At 41.8% G+C, this 19268-nt stretch overlaps 1 protein-coding gene across 2 annotated transcripts in view; it reads right to left on the bottom strand.

The window, feature by feature from the left end:
- il13ra1 (interleukin 13 receptor, alpha 1) overlaps positions 1-18140 on the bottom strand; it is a 32207-nt gene extending 14067 nt beyond the window's left edge. Inside the window, exons 1-2 of one of the 2 annotated variants that reach the window (XM_042070052.1) lie at positions 17846-18140; positions 17324-17502 (exon numbers count right to left, since the gene is read on the bottom strand). In XM_042070052.1, coding sequence (XP_041925986.1) covers positions 17324-17502; positions 17846-17921 — 255 coding nt within the window. In that variant the 5' untranslated portion in view covers positions 17922-18140. The remainder of the gene's footprint in view (positions 1-17323; positions 17503-17845) is intronic. The other variant, XM_042070053.1, reaches the window with a different exon arrangement.
- Between the last annotated feature and the right edge of the window lie 1128 nt (positions 18141-19268).

The following is a 19268-nucleotide window of genomic DNA, read 5'->3' as shown; positions in this document are numbered from 1 at the left end:
TTTATTTTAATGTGTCGCTGTTACAGTGTACCTACCTTATTAGGTACAGTGGTACAACCTGTGTAACAACATGTACTATCAGGTACTATCATTGTACTTGCATTATGTATTTGTGGGTACCTACATATAGTTGTTACATTGTAATACTGAGTGCTTTTACAAAACTTTGCCAATTTGCCTAAATTTTCATCAGAGGCAAAGAGCTGACCTGAGACCTGCTGGATGGGGTAAATCTGGTCATGATAGATTTGATAGACAAACCATTCTTAGCTCCAGTCAAGGCCTTATTGTCTTCAGTGTACATGTAACAGCTGTGCTGCTACAACCTTGTTACTCTTTGATACAGTGGAATAAACCTATTAAGTGTACCAGTTAATTACTTACTGTACATGTACATATGACATGTATGTTGTGTCTTTGATGTAGTGAATTAGTAGACCTGTTCCAAGACATTGAAGACATAACATACATGTCATATGTACATGTAAGTAATTAACTGGTACACTTAATAGGTTTATTCCACTGTACCAGAGTAACAAGGTTGTAGCAGCACAGCTGTTACATGTACACTGAAGACAATGAGGCCTTGACTGGAGCTAAGCATGCTTTGTATATCAAATCTATCATGACCAGATTTACCCCATCCAGCAGGTCTCAGGTCAGCTCTTTGCCTCTGATGAAAATTTAGGCAAATTGGCAAAGTTTTGTAAAAGCACTCAGTATTACAGTGTAACAACTATATGTAGGTACCCACAAATACATAATGCAAGTACAATGATAGTACCTGATAGTACATGTTGTTACACAGGTTGTACCACTGTACCTAATTAGGTAGGTACACTGTAACAACGACACATTAAAATAAAGTGTTACCAAACTTTTTTTGCCTCCACCCGAGTCCATTAATTCCATATAACTGGACACACCTCGAAGGCCGTTATCCCGCTTATCACCCGGTTGCCACTGTAAAGCAAAGGAAACAGGCGGTTCTGTTTAAAAAGCTCACTAGTTCAGCTTGTTGTACAACTTTAGCATGGACAGTTAGCTTGTTTACAGTTGATTCCATTGTTGGGAAGCCTGCAACCAAAGATTCTAGAGCGCTGCAACCGTCGTCCTACTATGGTTGTTATAGTTACCATTCATAAGCATTGATATGGAACAGTGTCCTGTTATTCAGAATTAATAGCCACCCCACCAGCCAATCAGAAAAGAGTATTTCTTCTCTCCGGGTGATAAGTTTCTTTTAAGAACCCTGTAACTCTGCAACTCTGGTAGAGCTATAGCTACGGCACTAGGCCATTCCTTGGTCATTTTGCTTGAATGCTTATAGGGTCATTGTCCTGTTGTAAAATCTATTTCCTCCCTAGCTTCATCTCCCTGACTGACATAAGGTTCAGATCAAGAATGTGTTGATAGGCCTGAGAATTCATGGTTTCCTGGATGATCTGGAGTTGTCCAGGTCCAGAGGCAGAAAGCAACCCCACACCTCCACATGTCCACCACCATGCTTCACTGTTTTTGATCCATGTGGGTATGCCTTGGCACTAACAGTGGTTTGGTGGATTTCCTCCCTCTTTTAATCATGGCTGCCAATCACTGGCGAGATGTGCGTTTAGGAGAGTTTCAATTGCACGGGAGGGAGAGGGAGGGAGTAGCGAGCTAGCTTTCTGCTTTGTTGGAACATCAACAGAAGTGACATTACCCAACATTGCTTATAGTACCTTTAAGGGTGGTGCTACTGAGAGAGCTAGCACCTTGGGGTTTTAGCTCAATTGCTAGCACACTCGACTAACAGTTCAGGGTCAGCAATGTGTGTCATCAATAATGTCAAAGGAATCATGAATGGTGGACAAAGAATGCTGAACATTTTCAAAAGGATTGTAGTTTCTGTGATACAGTGGTAATATTTCAGATTTCTCTATGGGTTTGGCATAGTCATTTTATTTACCATGAGGATGACCTGATAAAGTTCAAGTCAGTAATGCATGCCTACACTGTACAAAGTGGCTGTTGGGTCTGCTCCCACATACTTAAATGCTCTAATAAAGGATTATGTTACTCTTTCTCCACGGAACGTCATCTGGCACAGCCACCCTGATACACACAGCAATCAGGTTTCCGCCCTGGTCATAGCCCAGAAACAGCCCTGGACAGGGTCACCAACGACCTCCTGATGGCAGCAGATACTGGCTCCCAATCACTACTCATCCTCCTGGACCTCACAGCTGCTTTTGATACAGTAGACCACAACATCCTTCTCCACCGCCTGCAATACACCATTGGACTCTCAGAAAACGCTCACGACTGGTTCACCTCATACCTGACCGGCAGAACAGAGCACGTCACCCTGGGCAAAGTCACACACCCACAAGGTCTCCTGCGGTGTCCCTCAGGGCTCTGTGCTGGGCCCAACCCTCTTCTCCATCTACATGCTCCCCCTTGGCAATGTCATTAGCAGACATGGTATGCCGTATCATTCCATTGTTATACTGATGACACACAGCTCTACCTCAGGACAACCCCCACTACTTCTGCTCCCCTGCCCTCATCCACACTGAACACCTGCCTAGAGGAGACAGAGGCCTGGAGGAGACAGAGGCCTGGAGGAAGCTCAACTTCCTTCAGCTAAGTAAGTATAAGTATATATACTCTTTTGATCCCGTGTTGGTCTCTGCATTTATCCCAATCCGTGAATTAGTGAAACACACTCAGCACACAGTGAACACACAGTAAGGTGAAGCACACACTAATCCCGGTGCAGTGAGCTGCCTGCAACAACAGCGGCGCTCGGGGAGCAGTGAGGGGTTAGGTGCCTTGCTCAAGGGCACTTCAGCCGTGCCTACTGGTCAGGGTTCGAACCGGCAACCCTCCGGTTACAAGCCCGAAGCGCCAACCAGTAGGCCACGGCTTCCCCCAAACTCTATTTGCACTCACTAAACCTGCTTGCTTCTAGACAAAAGTAGGCTTTTTAATGTGATATTGCAGATACAATATACAAATTAGGAGAATCTTAAAGTTAATTGCTAGTGAAGTAATTCTTTTTTATATGAACATCATAGCAAAGAGAATAGTGATATTTCTTCACCAAATCAGTCTAATTATGTAGTCTGTGTGTTATTATGACCGCCCGCAGTGAAGTGTGTGTAGATTTAGTGACTGTACACCAACTGGTCTGTAGATGGCCGGACACAGTTTTCTGTGTCAGTTGAGTTTAAACTGTAGCTCACCTGGACTATGTATGTATATCAGTTGAGTTTAAACTGTAGCTCACCTGAGGTGTATTTCACAAAACCTATATAAGGGATTAAGCTGGGATTTTTAGGTTATCCTGGATGAATTTAGCCTTGACTTGGTTCCACAAAAGAGATGGCACATTGTTACCATGGGGATTTATTCTCTGCACCTAGCCTGGTCCCGACCAGGCTAACAGCCAAGCTAAGTTAATTCTAAATGGTAATTATGTCGTCTTATTGGCTCAGCTAGCTGTCATTCATATCAGACCACTGTGCTATTTTTTAAGGAGCTTTATTCCATTTAACTATTTGCTAAATGTATTTGCAAAACAAAACAGATTGTCTGCCTACTACCATATGGTTATTATTTTAATTGTGATAGCCTTATATTTATTAACATAGGCCTACTGTAGGTACTCATTGTTTGCTTATTTTATTGATAGACATTTGATGAATAGCCTACTGTAGTTGATTGGAAGTGGAGGGGCAAGTTCTCGGAGGTATTTTCAACTATAATATTAAGGTATATCATACTATGTGCATCTTTGCAGTGGCAAGCGCTTTCTTAATGACGTTGCGTGCCGAGACAAAGCACTCACATGTGGGTGCATATGTAAATTTGCATTCAGTTGGTCTACCACGCCTACTCCCGCTGTTTTACAGAAATAGTCATGATTCCCCATTCCAAAAAGGACAACTTTACTTCATTGTTAGTCTATATCAAAAGCGGTTGTTCACTTTGTGTGAATGGCGCTATTTTCCGCGTCTTTTTTATTCCAACCGTGGGCACTTTGGAGCAGAGACGAGAACGCGCGCACATCCTGAATTATTTACACCTGGCTTGACATAGTCGCTCCTACTCATCCTGGATTGGCATTAGTGAAACGAGTTGAGGTAGGATGACCAGACAACGCTATGTCAAACCTCGCTTTATCACTTATCTTGGATGTCTTAATTCTGCCTTTGTGAAATACCCCTCTGGACTATGTATGTATATCAGTTGAGTTTAAACTGTAGCTCACCTGGACTACAGTATGTATGTATATCAGTTGAGTTTAAACTGTAGCACACCTGGACTATGTATGTGGCATACACACACTCAGTTGAGTTTAAACTGTAGCTCACCTGGACTATGTATGTATATCAGTTGAGTTTAAACTGTAGCTCACCTGGACTATGTATGTATATCAGTTGAGTTTAAACTGTAGCACACCTGGACTATGTATGTGGCATACACACACTCAGTTGAGTTTAAACTGTAGCTCACCTGGACTATGTATGTATATCAGTTGAGTTTAAACTGTAGCTCACCTACAGTAGACTATGTATGTGGCATACACTCAGTTGAGTGTAGTTTTGTTGTTGTCCGTGGCTGGTGTGTTGGTGTAGCTCTGGATTCGCGCTAGTTGAGGATAAGTAGCCTACAAAACAAACTCCGTGGAATTCCCGTTTCAGTAGATAAATCTCATTTGCATAGTGTTTTGTAAACTCACATTTTGTCATTTTTTCCTGAGATATGTTACCCTTACCTGTCCCTGCTCCAGACTGTAACGTTAGTCGGATCATTAGAATCTCAACCAATCTCTGTCAGTCTGTTACTCACTCTCTCGCTCTCACACACACACACGCCTTTATTTTTTTCCACACACACACACACACTCACATCGCTTACTCACTCAGTCAGTCCCTCCCTCCCATACAGACAAACACCCACGCACAAACACACACATAGTCAAAGTCACAGTGTCCATCAAGCATGCAGCAAGTGGACAGAAATGGGGTTTTTCCACTCTGTGTGTGTGTGTGTGAAATGGGGTTTTTCCACTCTGTGTGTGTGTGTGTGAAATGGGGTTTCTCCACTCTCTCTGTGCTGGTTTACTAGTGACAACATTACAACAGAGTCACTGCACAGACATGTGCACACACACACAGAGTCACTGCACAGACATGTACACACACACACACACACAGTGTCACTGCACAGACATGTACACACACATACACACAGAGTCACTGCACAGACATGTACACACACACACAGAGTTACTGCACAGACATGTACACACACATACACACAGAGTCACTGCACAGACATGTACACACACACACAGAGTCAGTGCACACACATGTACACACACACAGAGTCAGTGCACACACATGTACACACACATACACACAGAGTCACTGCACAGACATGTACACACACACACAGAGTCACTGCACAGACAGGTACACACACACACACACAGAGTCACTGCACAGACATGTACACACACACAGACTCACTGCACAGACATGTACACACACATACACACACAGACTCACTGCACAGACACACACACACACACACACTTGTGACTGTAGTGTAGACTACATACTGTACACAGAAAGTGCAAATACACAAATTGCCGCTGATACTTTCAAGGTGTTTCAAGAGACTTCCGTCTCATTCCTGACCAACTGTAGAGTCTGAACCTCTGTCAGTAGATCACCTGTCCAGAATCTGAGCCTCTGTCAGTAGATCACCTGTCCAACTAGGACCTGTGTTATAGCTCAATCAAAGAGGAATACAAGGCTTCTCCCAGCCTCCTCTAGAATCACCTGGCCATCTCTCTCTCTCTCTCTCTCTTTCTCTCACTGTGAGAGCCAGGGCACTTTGACACTACTGACCAGTTAAACTGTGAGAGCCAGGGCACTTTGACATAGTCTGCACTCACTGTGATTTGGGAAATGGACAAGAATATGAAGAGTTGTCTTTGCCTTTGTGTTGAGTGGCTACTGGCTACCAGGCTCATGATTCACTTTTAAATGCAAACAGAACATGTCTAACAAGCATCATGTCATTACATGCTTCTATTACCAAAGGAATGAAAGCTGTACCAACCTAACATCATGCTTATTATTATTAATATTGTGCTATACATGTGGCACAAACAGTGTTAGAGTTTGTGGGCTAGCCATAGCTATATTTGAATGGAGCTGGTAAAAAAAGATCATTATGAGAATGTGTGGACAAAATGGCTTAAAGGGACAGCGCACCATTTACTAAAGAGTTAAACAGCATCAAATGAGTAGTATGTCTTAAGAAATGAATACTTTAAAACAAAACTACGGTACTGTGTCAGTATTATCATTTAAATAATATGAAAGTGTTTTACTTTTTATCTTTGTGGTTACTCATTAATTTAGTGATTTATGTTGTATTTAATATGCCATTTAAGAAGCTTTAGTCTTTAGGGAGAAAATTTACTTTTTAAATCATGATTAATCTAGACTAATTAATTCCAAATTAGGTAACACTTTATTTTAATGTGTCACTGTTACAGTGTACCTACCTAATTAGGTACAGTGGTACAACCTGTGTAACAACATGTACTATCAGGTACTATCATTGTACTTGCATTATGTATTTGTGGGTAAATTTTCATCAGAGGCAAAGAGCTGACCGGAGACCTGCTGGATGGGGTAAATCTGGTCATGATAGATTTGATATACAAAGCATGCTTAGCTCCAGTCAAGGCCTCATTGTCTTCAGTACGTGTAACAGCTGTGCTGCTACAACCTTGTTACTCTTTGATACAGTGGAATAAACCTATTAAGTGTACCAGTTGATTACTTACATGTACATATGACATGTATGCTATGTCTTCGATGTCTTGGAACAGGTCTACTAATTCACTACATAGTACATATATCAACTGTATTGGTACACACTTATTGCTCTTTGATACAGTGGCATAACCCCATTAAAATGAAGTGTACCAGTTAAGTACTTACAATTACATATTACATGTATGTTGTGTCATTGGTGTCTTGGAACATGTCTGCCATTACCCTACATACTGTAGCACATGTATCAACTGTGTTGGTACACATTTATTACTCTTTTGATACAGTGGAATAAACCCATTAAAATAAAGTGTACCAGTTAAGTACTTACATCTACATATATACATCCTGTCAATGATGTTATGCATCCTGTAATTGATGTGTTGAAACGTGTCTGCTGTTACACCACACAGTACATGTGAATTAGTAGACCTGTTCCAAGACAAGACCTGTTCCAGTTAATTCCACTGTATCAAAGAGTAACAAGGTTGTAGCAGCACAGCTGTTACATGTACTGAAGACAATGAGGCCTTGACTGGAGCTAAGCATGCTTTGTATATCAAATCTATCATGACCAGATTTACCCCATCCAGCAGGTCTCAGGTCAGCTCTTTGCCTCTGATGAAAATTTAGGCAAATTGGCAAAGTTTTGTAAAAGCACTCAGTATTACAATGTAACAACTATATGTAGGTACCCACAAATACATAATGCAAGTACAATGATAGTACCTGATAGTACATGTTGTTACACAGGTTGTACCACTGTACCTAATTAGGTAAGTACACTGTAACAGCGACACATTAAAATAAAGTGTTACCGAAATAAGAATATAAATATAAATATACATGAAATAAAATAAGTTACGCTAGAGTCTTTCAGCTTATGACAGTGTGAAATGTATCTTTCTGCTAGAGGGGCTGAATGTCCCTCTCCTGAGAGGATAGCCAGTTTTTTTTATGTGTGCCCATGGTTTCAAAGTTTGGGTAATATGTTATGGGTAATAAAACTAGGGAAAGGCACATCTCTTATGTCTTTATATTTATCATATTTATATTTTGTTAAAAGTTAGCTGGCAAAAACATAAATATGTAGGTTACATACCTGATGTCACTGAGCTGTCAAAGAGGCTACGAAACCATCTCCTTACGTTATCGCTAATTAAACTCAGCTGACTGGTGTTAGCGCATAGCCATAGTTGCTGTTAAAATGCCTACTAGGCTAGCGCTGGGAATCTAAACACTTCAACACCGACATGTAGCCTAACATGTTCAAAACTACTACGTGTTATGGGTTGTCAACTGCCGTTGTCCATGACCTGGCAGTTTTATGGCAAGCGGTTTTAACATACATTATGGCAAACCGCCTACACTGGGTAAACTTAAAAGCAGAGCTCACCATTGTGTGTGCATGCATGGCAAGCTGTTTTAACATTTAAATGTATTATTCGTAGGAGCAATGAGATATTGATAGTAAATTGAATATAAAAGTTCAATTTCATGTTCAAATTTGTCTTATCAATAAAAAAAAAAGCAATTCATGCTTTAGACCATTTTAATTTAAAACATTTTAAAAACAAAGTACCGGTTCAGGCACCGTTTCGGCACTGGCACCGTTTTAAAAGTATCGATTTAGCACCGGTATCGGATAAAACCCAAACAATACCCAACCCTACTCCTCACTTACCAGTGCATTCACGGACATGCCCCCCTTTACCTACAGGAACTCCCCACCACCCAGACCTCCTCACACACCCTCCGGTCTGCACCCGCAAACACCCTAGTGCAAGGAAATTAGTCAAACTAGTGCAAGGAAACTAGTCAAACTAGTGCAAGGGAAACTAGTCAGACTAGTGCAAGGGAAACTAGTCAAACTACTAGTCAAACTAGTGCAAGGAAAACGTTAATAACCACAAATTATCCATGAATGAAACAACTACTAATCTCGACCTGTAGTTCCAACCACCAAACGTTCTGCCCATATTTTTTTTTTTAAAGTGTATTTCTTTGGGCTTTTTTGCCTTTATTTGAACAGGACAGTGGAGAGTGACAGGAAGCAAATGGGAGAGAGAGATGGGGTGGGATCGGGAAATGACCGCAGGACCCGTATATGGTACAGACACTGTAGCCTGCTGGGCCACAGCGCCCCCCCCCCCAACGTTCTGCCTATATTTGCCATTGAGCGTATGAACTACCCTTCCCTGAAAGTTCAAATCCAAGAACCACTGTTCTAACTCCAAAGATTGCAACGGAAGAACCACCGTTCTAACTCCAAAGATTGCGACAGAAGAACCACCGTTTTAACTCCAAAGATTGCAACGGAAGAACTCCAAAGATTGCAACGGAAGAACCCCCACCGTTCTAACTCCAAAGATTGCGACGGAAGGTGGCCAACTACCCTTTCTACTTTTGGTGAAGTAATGTATTAGGATGTTGAAAAGTAACACAAAATATAATGGACTGCTTGTAATAAGTTTCTGGGATTTCTTTAACAGAGATGAAATTCATATAAACTCACAAATCCATCCTTGTATGCAAGTTGGCTGATAAAATGCCAGCATATACATGTGAACTTTCACTAAACTAGACGTACCGCCGCTCAGTCCTGCACATTCTCTCCGCAAAAATAAATCACGCTTGTCAATTTGTCTCCATCTCCTACTCCATCCCCTACTCTTGCAACTTTTGTGTATGTAAATGAGTTTGTGCATGTGCGTATGCTTTTGATTCTCTGTGTGTGTGTTTTCACTGGTGAGTGTGTGTGTGTGTGGGGGTAATGGGGGGGGGGGGGGGGATTTGTATGCGTGTCTGCTTGCCTGCATGTGTGTGTGTGTTTTATGTGTCTGTTTGCTTGCGAGTGGGTGTGTGGGGGTAATGGGGTGTGGGTATGTGTGTGTGTGTGTGTGTGTATGTGTGTTTATGTGTGTGTGTGTGCCTGCCTGTGTGTGTGTGTGTGTGTGTGCGCGCGTTTGTGCGTGCGTGGGGCGTATGTATGCCTACATGTACATGTCTACTGTGCGTGTATGGGTGTGTGTGTGTCCTTATGTGTGTGTGTGTGGTTATGCATGTGTGTGTTTATGTGTGTGCGTTTGTGTGTGCATGCGTGCGAGTGTGTGTGAATGTGTGCATACCTGTGTGTGTGTCTGTGCTTGTGTGTGTGTTTATGTGTGCATTTGTGTATGTGTGTGTGTGTGTGTGTGTGCCTGCATGTGTGTGCATGTATCTTTATGTGTGTGTTTGCGTGTGTTCATGAGTGCGAGTGTGTGGGCATGCGTAGTGTAGTTACTAAATATACACATATATTAATTTATTGCATGGTCCCCCATAAACGGAATTCCACGAAACTTGGCATGTATTCAGAGGGTGTCAGAATGATCCTACACTTCAAATTCCATGCAGGTTTGAACCGGTCAGTGGATCATACTGAGCTGTCATACATCAAATGAGTGGATATAGGATGGGTTGACATGGCCCCTGGAGGCCAACATACAGTACAAAAAAATAGTCACCCTAGGCCCTACGGTTCTCAAGATATTCACAGAAAACTGTGTCCGGCCATCTACAGACCAGTTGGTGTACAGTCACTAAATCTACACACACTTCACTGCGGGTGGTCATAATAACACACAGACTACATAATTAGACTGATTTGGTGAAGAAATATCACTATTCTCTTTGCTATGATGTTCATATAAAAAAATAATTACTTCACTAGCAATTAACTTTAAGATTCTCCTAATTTGTATATTGTATCTGCAATATCACATTAAAAAGCCTACTTTTGTCTAGAAGCAAGCAGGTTTAGTGAGTGCAAATAGAGTTTGGGGGCAGCCGTGGCCTACTGGTTGGCGCTTCGGGCTTGTAACCGGAGGGTTGCCGGTTCGAACCCCGACCAGTAGAAACGGCTGAAGTGCCCTTGAGCAAGGCACCTAACCCCTCACTGCTCCCAGAGTGCCGCTGTTGTTGCAGGCAGCTCACTGCGCCGGGATTAGTGTGTGCTTCACCTCACTGTGTGCGGAGTGTGTTTCACTAATTCACGGATTGGGATAAATGCAGAGACCAAATTTCCTTCACGGGATCAAAAGAGTATATATACTTATACTATAGTTTATAGCTGATCTAGAAGCAAGCAGGTTTAGTGAGTGCAAATAGAGTCTGCGTGTGTGTGCCTGCATGTGTGTGTGTGTGTGTGTGTGTGTGTGTGTGAAAGCAAGCAGGTTTAGTGAGTGCAAATAGAGTCTGCGTGTGTGTGCCTGCATGTGTGTGTGTGTGTTTATGCGTGTGTGTGAAAGCAAGCAGGTTTAGTGAGTGCAAATAGAGTGTGTGTGTGTGTGCCTGCATTTGTGTGTGTGTGTGTGTGTGTGTGTGTGTGTGTTTATGCATGTGTGTGAAAGCGAGCAGGTTTAGGGCTCTATCGTGCACCCCAGCGCAATTGACTTTGTATAGTCGCGCTTTTGTCTTTCCTATTTTGCAGTCAGCGCATATTAGAATTTTCGCTACACAGGTACGTGCCTGTAAATTAGGGAATTCGATTGCGCCAACCGGGGCGGTTCAGCGAAAAGATGGGGCGTGTTCCGGCGCAAACGTTCACTGTTGATATTTTGCAGTTTCAGAAAACAATTCCGCCACAGACCAGGAACTCCCTGGTCTAAAGTCTGTGGCGCAAATGCAGATGCTATTTTAAGGGCGCATGCATGACCACAGGCCTGCATGAATGAATGCGTTGCACACCAATCTACAGACACCCCCGTGCACAGACGGAAACATTCAAAGCCTTGATAACATTTGTCCATTTCCCGGTTTTGTTCGTGCATTGGTGACCTAAAAATTTAGTAGCCTATATAGTACAACATCTAAATGCAATATCTTTACAACAACAATGCCTAATTATGACCTATCCATTTGGACAACTGTATACAGCCCTATAAAGGCTAAAGTTACCTTTAGTTTTGTTCCAATTTACCGTTGTGTATGGCTTTAAACATCACGTGCGCTTTAACATCAGCCTAAGCATTATTCCAGCTGCGCTAAGGTTTTAAGCACTATTTTGCCTACCTTGTTGTAGCCCATCTGAAATAACTCTAAGCTTTGTTATGTTCCCTCCATCCTTTCGTTATTTAAAAAAAAAAAAAAAAAAAAACCTGCGTTAATGCAGATCATTTTTGATCTGCGTGTCTAGTTCTAGTTCTGTGTATAGGTCATGGTTAAAAACGTATCAGAATCTCAGAAATAATCACGTAATGCAGCCAGTTTAAGATTTTTTAAGAAGTCAGATTTTTTAAAGGCAATCAAATATCTGCTGACTCTCTTCTGGCTGCGGTTAAAGGCCAGCGCCTCCTGAGAGGCCTGAAGGCCCTTTCCTTAATCCAGCCGAGATCGACTTGTTAACTGATAATGAGATGAACTCATTACGCTCAACCCTTGATTCAGTAGCACCACTAAAAAAAGAGAGTAAGGAAACAAGTAAGGCGTGCTCCATGGTACACCACACAGACAAAAACCCTCAAACAAGCAGCGCGCAAACTTGAACAAAAATGGCGTACTACTAAATTGGAAGTCTTCCGCCAAGCATGGAAAGATAGCCTTATCACCTACAAAAAAGCACTCAACGAGGCTAAGTCAACCTACTATTCCTTGCTGATCGAAGAAAACAAAAATAATCCAAAATTCCTCTTTACCACAATTTCTCGCCTGACGAAGAGCCACACTGAAGTAACCGAATCTATCCCTATATGCCTAAACAGTAACGACTTCATGAATTTTTTCAATGACAAAATTGAAACAATTAGAGATAAGATTAATAACCAATCAGTCTCACCAGATATTCGTACTCCATTGCTGAACGGTAGCGAAAACATAATTGAATCACAGATGAGACGAACAACTTTGAATTAATTTACACCGATCGACATATTAGACCTCACTTCCACAATCTCTTCATCAAAATCTACAACTAGTCTACTAGATCCTATCCCTACTCATCTTCTGAAATCTGCTCTCCCTTTCTTGGACAATGCTTTGCTCCAGATCATAAATAACTCACTGCTGTCAGGGCATGTACCACAGTTGTTTAAGTTATCTGTTATTAAGCCATCCCTCAAAAAACCTACCCTTGACCATAACGGCCTGGCCAACTATAGGCCTATATCTAATCTCCCCTTTCTGTCGAAAATACTAGAAAAAATAGTGTCCAAACAAATTAGTGCCTTTTTACATATGAATAAAATCGAAGAATTATATCGATTTTATTCATATGTAAAAATATGTGGTTTCAGAGCTCACCACAGTACTGAATCAGCCTTAGTTAAAGTTTTTAATGACCTCCTCATTGCTGCCGATAATGGACATATATCAATTTTAGTCCTCCTGGACCTCAGTGCTGCCTTCGACACCATAGACCATGACATACTACTTCACAGGCTTGAACATTTGATAGGCATTAAAGACTCAGCACTCGCTTGGTTTAGATCATACCTTTCTAACCGCAGACAGTTTATACAAGTCCACAATAAACCGTCTATCCAGACTATAGTAAAATATGGGGTGCCTCAAGGCTCAGTACTAGGGCCCCTGTTATTTTTTCTCTATATGCTTCCCCTAGGCTCTGAAATTAGGAAACATGGCATTAAATTTCATTCTTATGCAGACGATACACAACTATACCTCTCCGTAAAACCTGACGCACTGCAAAAACTGCTTATCTAACAAAATCTAACCAAGTGTTATTAATCTTATATCAAGATAAAAAAAAACTAGTTGGTATTGTTTTTAGTATAAAGACACTTACCTAGCACTTTCTCATGAAATCATTTGACTTAAAATAAGTCAAACGTTTCTTAAATTAAGACATCTCATCCTGAAAACAAGCAAATTTGTCTGCCAGTGCGCTAAGCAAATTTGTCCTAAAAAAAAGCACATTTGTCTGCCAGTGCGTTGAGCAAATTTGTCTTGATAAGACTCCTTAAAATAAGTCAAAGTCTTCTTAAATTAAGTCAAAATGATCTTTCGAGAGAGCACTAGGTAAGTCTTTTCATACTAAAAGCAATACCAAATAGATTTTTTGATCTTAATATAAGATTATCAACACTTGGTTAGATTTCATTTTTTGCAGTGCGAATTAACTCCGTTAGCCAAACTTGACACATGTATAAGAGATATAAAGACATGGATGACAAATAATTTCCTGCTTTTGAACTCCGATAAAACAGAAGTCATGGTTGTAGGTCCTAAAAAGATGAGGGACATCCTATCCTCATCACAGGCTACATTTACTGATCACTGATCGACTATCCTTATCCACAAGTGTTAAAAATTTAGGAGTTACAATTGACCAAGACCTATCACTAAGTAATCACATAAAACAGATTACCAAAACTTCATTCTATCACTTAAGGAACATTTCAAAGATAAGGAAGTCTTTATCCTTACCAGACGCTGAGAAATTAATCCATGCTTTTGTCACCTCAAGGATTGATTATTGCAACGCTTTGTATGCTGGCTGCAATAACACCTGTCTAAAGAGCTTACGGCTTATACAAAATGCAGCTGCTCGCACACTCACTAGAACTAAAAAATATGAACATATTTCCCCTATCCTGGCATCTCTACATTGGCTGCCTGTTAATGCATGTTCAAAGTATTACTTCTAACGTACAAAGCCATTAATGGCCAGGCACCAGAATATATTAAAGATCTCCTAGTCTCATATAACCCACCCAGACCGTTACGATCACAGAATACTGGCCTTCTTGTAATTCCAAGAATCTCAAAAACAACAGTAGGTGGCAGAGCTTTTAGCTATCGGATTTTGGAATGGACCACCCTGCTGAGTCCTCGTGTGACTGGCACTGCGTCACTGACCATACCTGCGCTGGTGTTGACTACCCCTCACCATGCCTTAATTATGCTGCTATAGCATAGTGCTGTCATGGACTTCTCATGTGCCATGCCGTACAACCCCCTCCCCTCTCCCCTACCCTCTTTCTCTCAACTCTCCCTCTCTTGCCCATTCTCACTATGATTTACTGTAACAATATATAGCACCACTGATCACTTCTTGACATTAACCACATTGATTTCAAGTAATACTAACCCAGTCTACATTTCTCTTTCTTCTCCCTTACTGTACCTCACTTGTGAGGTGTATCATCACCAGTCATCAACCATCCGTGTGCCTGGCCCTCCTCTTACCCATCCCACCTGAAGTCCCATCCTTGACTGCTGTATTACTGTCCCCCTACCTGGATTCCTGGCCCGTACAGCCCCATCACCTGCCTATGACAACTCTGCCCGGATTCTGGCCTGTCTGCTCACCCACCACTGGCCCCATCACAACTTTCTTTCCTGGACAATTCCGACGCCGGACTATTGCACTTTCTCTAAATCATGATTATGCTTTATCATACCGGACACGTAATCATCCCACCTTCTGTAACCTTCACCTCAGGTGCTTTAAACACCATGTCCTTCTCTCCACACCTGACTGTCATATGCATTTGTCATTGTTTATAGACCTTACTGTCCGTATTGACCCTAGGCAGATGGGTCAGGCCCTTGAGTCGTGGATCTGCTCGAGGTTTCTTCCTATATGCATCTCCAATTCTAGGGAGTTTTTCCTCGCCTGTTACCCATGGGCCTCTTTCTTTCCTTCCTTCCTTCGTTCTTTCTTCCTTTTCTTTTCTCCCTCTTTTCTTTTTCTCTGATTGCCTACATTCTGTAAAGCGCCATGATACATGTGTAATGTTTTGGTGCTATATAAGCACAATAAATTAAATTAGTTAGTTTTAATCGTTTGACAGCCCTAATACACACTTATACATGTACTCTATTCTCCATAGAAATAAGAATATAAATATACATGAAATAAAATAAGTTACGCTAGAGTCTTTCAGCTTATGACAGTGTGAAATGTATCTTTCTGCTAGAGGGACTCAATGTCCCTCTCCTGAGAGGATAGCCAGTTTTTTTTATGTGTGTCCATGGTTTCAATGTTTGGGTAATATGTTTGAAAACTAGGGAAAGGCACATCTCTTATGTCTTTATATTTATCACAGTGAATAGACCAGTGCTCCATCTCTCCACTATATAGACCAGTGCTCCATCTCTCTCTCCACTATATAGACCAGCGCTCCATCTCTCTCTCTCTCCACTATATAGACCAGTGCTCCATCTCTCTCTCCACTATATAGACCAGTGCTCCATCTCTCCACTATATAGACCAGTGCTCCATCTCTCTCCACTATATAGACCAGTGCTCCATCTCTCTCCACTATATAGACCAGTGCTCCATCTCTCCACTATATAGACCAGTGCTCCATCTCTCTCCACTATATAGACCAGTGCTCCATCTCTCCACTATATAGACCAGTGCTCCATCTCTCCACTATATAGACCAGTGCTCCATCTCTCCACTATATAGACCAGTGCTCCATCTCTCCACTATATAGACCAGTGCTCCATCTCTCTCTCTCTCCACTGAAGAGGGCTGAAGCTGAAGAGGGAGATCAAGGTGTGGAATGAAGATGCTGTTTCTGAACTACAGGCAAGTTAGAAAACACAGACTAGATTATACAAAGCACACCATCCATTACAAGGCTATGTCCATACTAGAAGTTTTCTACTAGTTTTTGAAGACCCATGCTAACAGCTGTGATAGCTATGGCTTAAATACTGTGTTTTTGAAGACCCATGCTAACAGCCTTATACCTCTTCTCCATCACTTAATTAATCTCTGTATCAGGCTGTCCATTTCCCCCTCCAGCTGGAAAACAGCCCAAATCACACCGATTTTTAAAGCTGACAACCCTTGTCTGGTCTCTAATAGACCTAGCTATACTGCCAACAATGTCCAAGCTGCTTGAAAAAACTTTGCACAATCAATTAAGCCGCTATATATATATATATATATATATATATATATATATATATACACACATACATACACACACACACATATACATATATATATTTTGGGGACCTGTCCATCATGACACCGGTCAGCGATAAGACAGCAACCGGCTAGACTGTTTGGAGCTAATGCCAACAAAGCGTGTTACAAACGGATGCCTAAATCGTTCATCTATAAAGTTTCACTGCTATCTATGTACAGGCAGTATAAGGAGCCTATCCAAGGAAATACTACGACCAGCACAATAGGCGAATAGGCAGCAAAGATCAGAATTCAGAAGACTTTAGCAGGATCGTTGCCATCCACACAGTGTGCGCGCCATTCCGGTGACTCACGTTGTTTGCTCGCTCCAGCTTCCAGGAATATAGGCCTAGAAAACTGACAGGATATGGCACGAAACGACCAGCAGCACACGGTCCAAGAACGTCTGCAGACTACCTATAACCCGTCGTGCCGTGCTGGGGCATGTCAATAGCCAGCATGCGCGCTAGTCTTCTCGCCAAACAAGTTACAAGTCTATAGGCTAAACGCTACAGTTTGTTGTAATCAGACTTGACTTGAAGGTCAGTAAACTCACCTGCTGATCAGTGCGCTGCCCAGGCCGCTTTTCTTCGATCGTATAATTAACCACGCACTTTTCCGAAATATTTGGCTTGGTCCAGTTGATCGTGGGGCAAAACGGCGATTCCCACAGTATCTTTGCATCCACAGGTGCAGGTAGCTCACCTGCAAAACACCACCAGTGTTTAGTGTAGCCTACATGTGGTCAATTAAGAACGGACAGTTACGCTTACTAGGCTAATCAGGATATCGATGCCATAGCATTACTGCAGTCTACAACTAAACACAACACAAAATACTACGAGCTTCCATCGGGAGGTTACTCTGTTAGAGATCTTAGACAGCCAAGGCTGCTGAAAATGTTGGTTTAGGAGTGACGTCAGTGGCTTTCGGGGAAGTGGTGACTTGAAGTTTTGCTTTTCCATAAACGTCATTCCCAAAACAACACAGTTTGCTCAAGTCGTCTAAACCTATACATAGTTTAAGTAGTCTAAGCCTTAATTAGTTACAACAGTTAAATTGTGAGCTCGTGTCTCACCTGCTTCCTCTCCAGCTGTCATGCAAACGCAACAGAACGACAGGACGACGGAAATATTCCAGTACAGGAAAGACATGGTAGCGCGATCCAAACAGGGAAATTCCCAAACCCAGGAAGGGAGCGTGGATAAGCTCCTCAAAGTAGGCTACAGAAATGAGAATGCTAGATCTGAATCCAAGGAAGGGATGTGAACAGTCATAATATTTCACGAACCGCAAACACAGCTCCGTTCGAAAGGTGTAGCCTCAGATGACAGCTATCCCGAACTGAAAGCCTTGTCCGTGTTGAGCAACTGGCAGAGCGCAGAAGGCGGAGTTCCCAGTCCCAGCTCCCTTTCGTGTCAGAATAAAACCATGAGCTGTAGGCTACCAAAGCTTGCTTTGCATCTGCGGTCAATCCGTTTCTAAACGAACAAGACTAAGATTAAAAGTATTTAACAAACAAACAAGCAAGCAAACAAACATGTAAAACTTTAATAGCTTACACATGGCTTGGTTAAGGATGAAACAGGAACCACACGTTTTTTTCTTTTTAATGGTGGTCTTTTATTCCCCTGACTCATCACACAGGGTTTAGAAAAAGTTAAATGATAAAAAAATGGAAGTATCTGCATGTATAATTAATTAGACTTAAAGCAACACTATGCATTTTCTACTCTAAAATAACAGAAAACTAATTTTGTAACTATGAGTTACAATGATGTTGGAGTCTCTGCGTTGTCGATGCCAGAATGCCTGGTAAGGTAGGCTATTGCACTATTGTGGGTAGGAGCACAACCTTTTTGTCGGTTTTAAAGGAATTGGGTACCCAAATGTTACCCAGTAGGCTATGGTGAAGACCAAAGACATGGGGAATACCTACATTATGGTCTTTTTATAATGCTCTTCTTCAACAGTTCTATTCTATCTATTCCATTTTCAGTCCTGTAACCTGGCACCTGATTGTTTAACCTCCTGAAGTTACTTTTGTATTTTTATTCATATTTCAGACATGTTGTAAGGGGACAGTAAACAAATCTAATGTAATGCATTTAAGCTGTCCGCAGGCTGACAAAGGCCACAAACAGAACCATTGGGTTTGGTCCTCACATAGTCCTTCCGGAAGGGTCAGAACAGTAGGATCTGGAAGGGTCAGAACAATAGGATCCAGAAGGGTCAGAACATGGAGACTCATGTGACCAAGAGGAACACAGGATCCAAAGTTAGCTACAATGTGATACAAAAAAGAAAACAAGTTTACATTTCATGCTGTCCTTCCAAGAGGGTAACACAATGGCTACTGTTAATCACTATTAAGGCCTTTAAGAGCTTATAGCTTTTGAAACAACTAACCATCTAAAAACTAGCCTGACAAGTTGTGAGTTCAATTTTTGGCTTCCACCGTAGTGCCCTTGAGCAAGACACTTAAGTTAACGTAGCTCTGG

This window comes from Alosa sapidissima, chromosome 18 (assembly GCF_018492685.1).
Source record: "Alosa sapidissima isolate fAloSap1 chromosome 18, fAloSap1.pri, whole genome shotgun sequence".
Taxonomy (NCBI): domain Eukaryota; kingdom Metazoa; phylum Chordata; class Actinopteri; order Clupeiformes; family Clupeidae; genus Alosa; species Alosa sapidissima.
The sequence above is the reverse complement of the archived record's forward strand: the minus strand, read 5'-3'. Positions and strand labels throughout refer to the sequence as shown.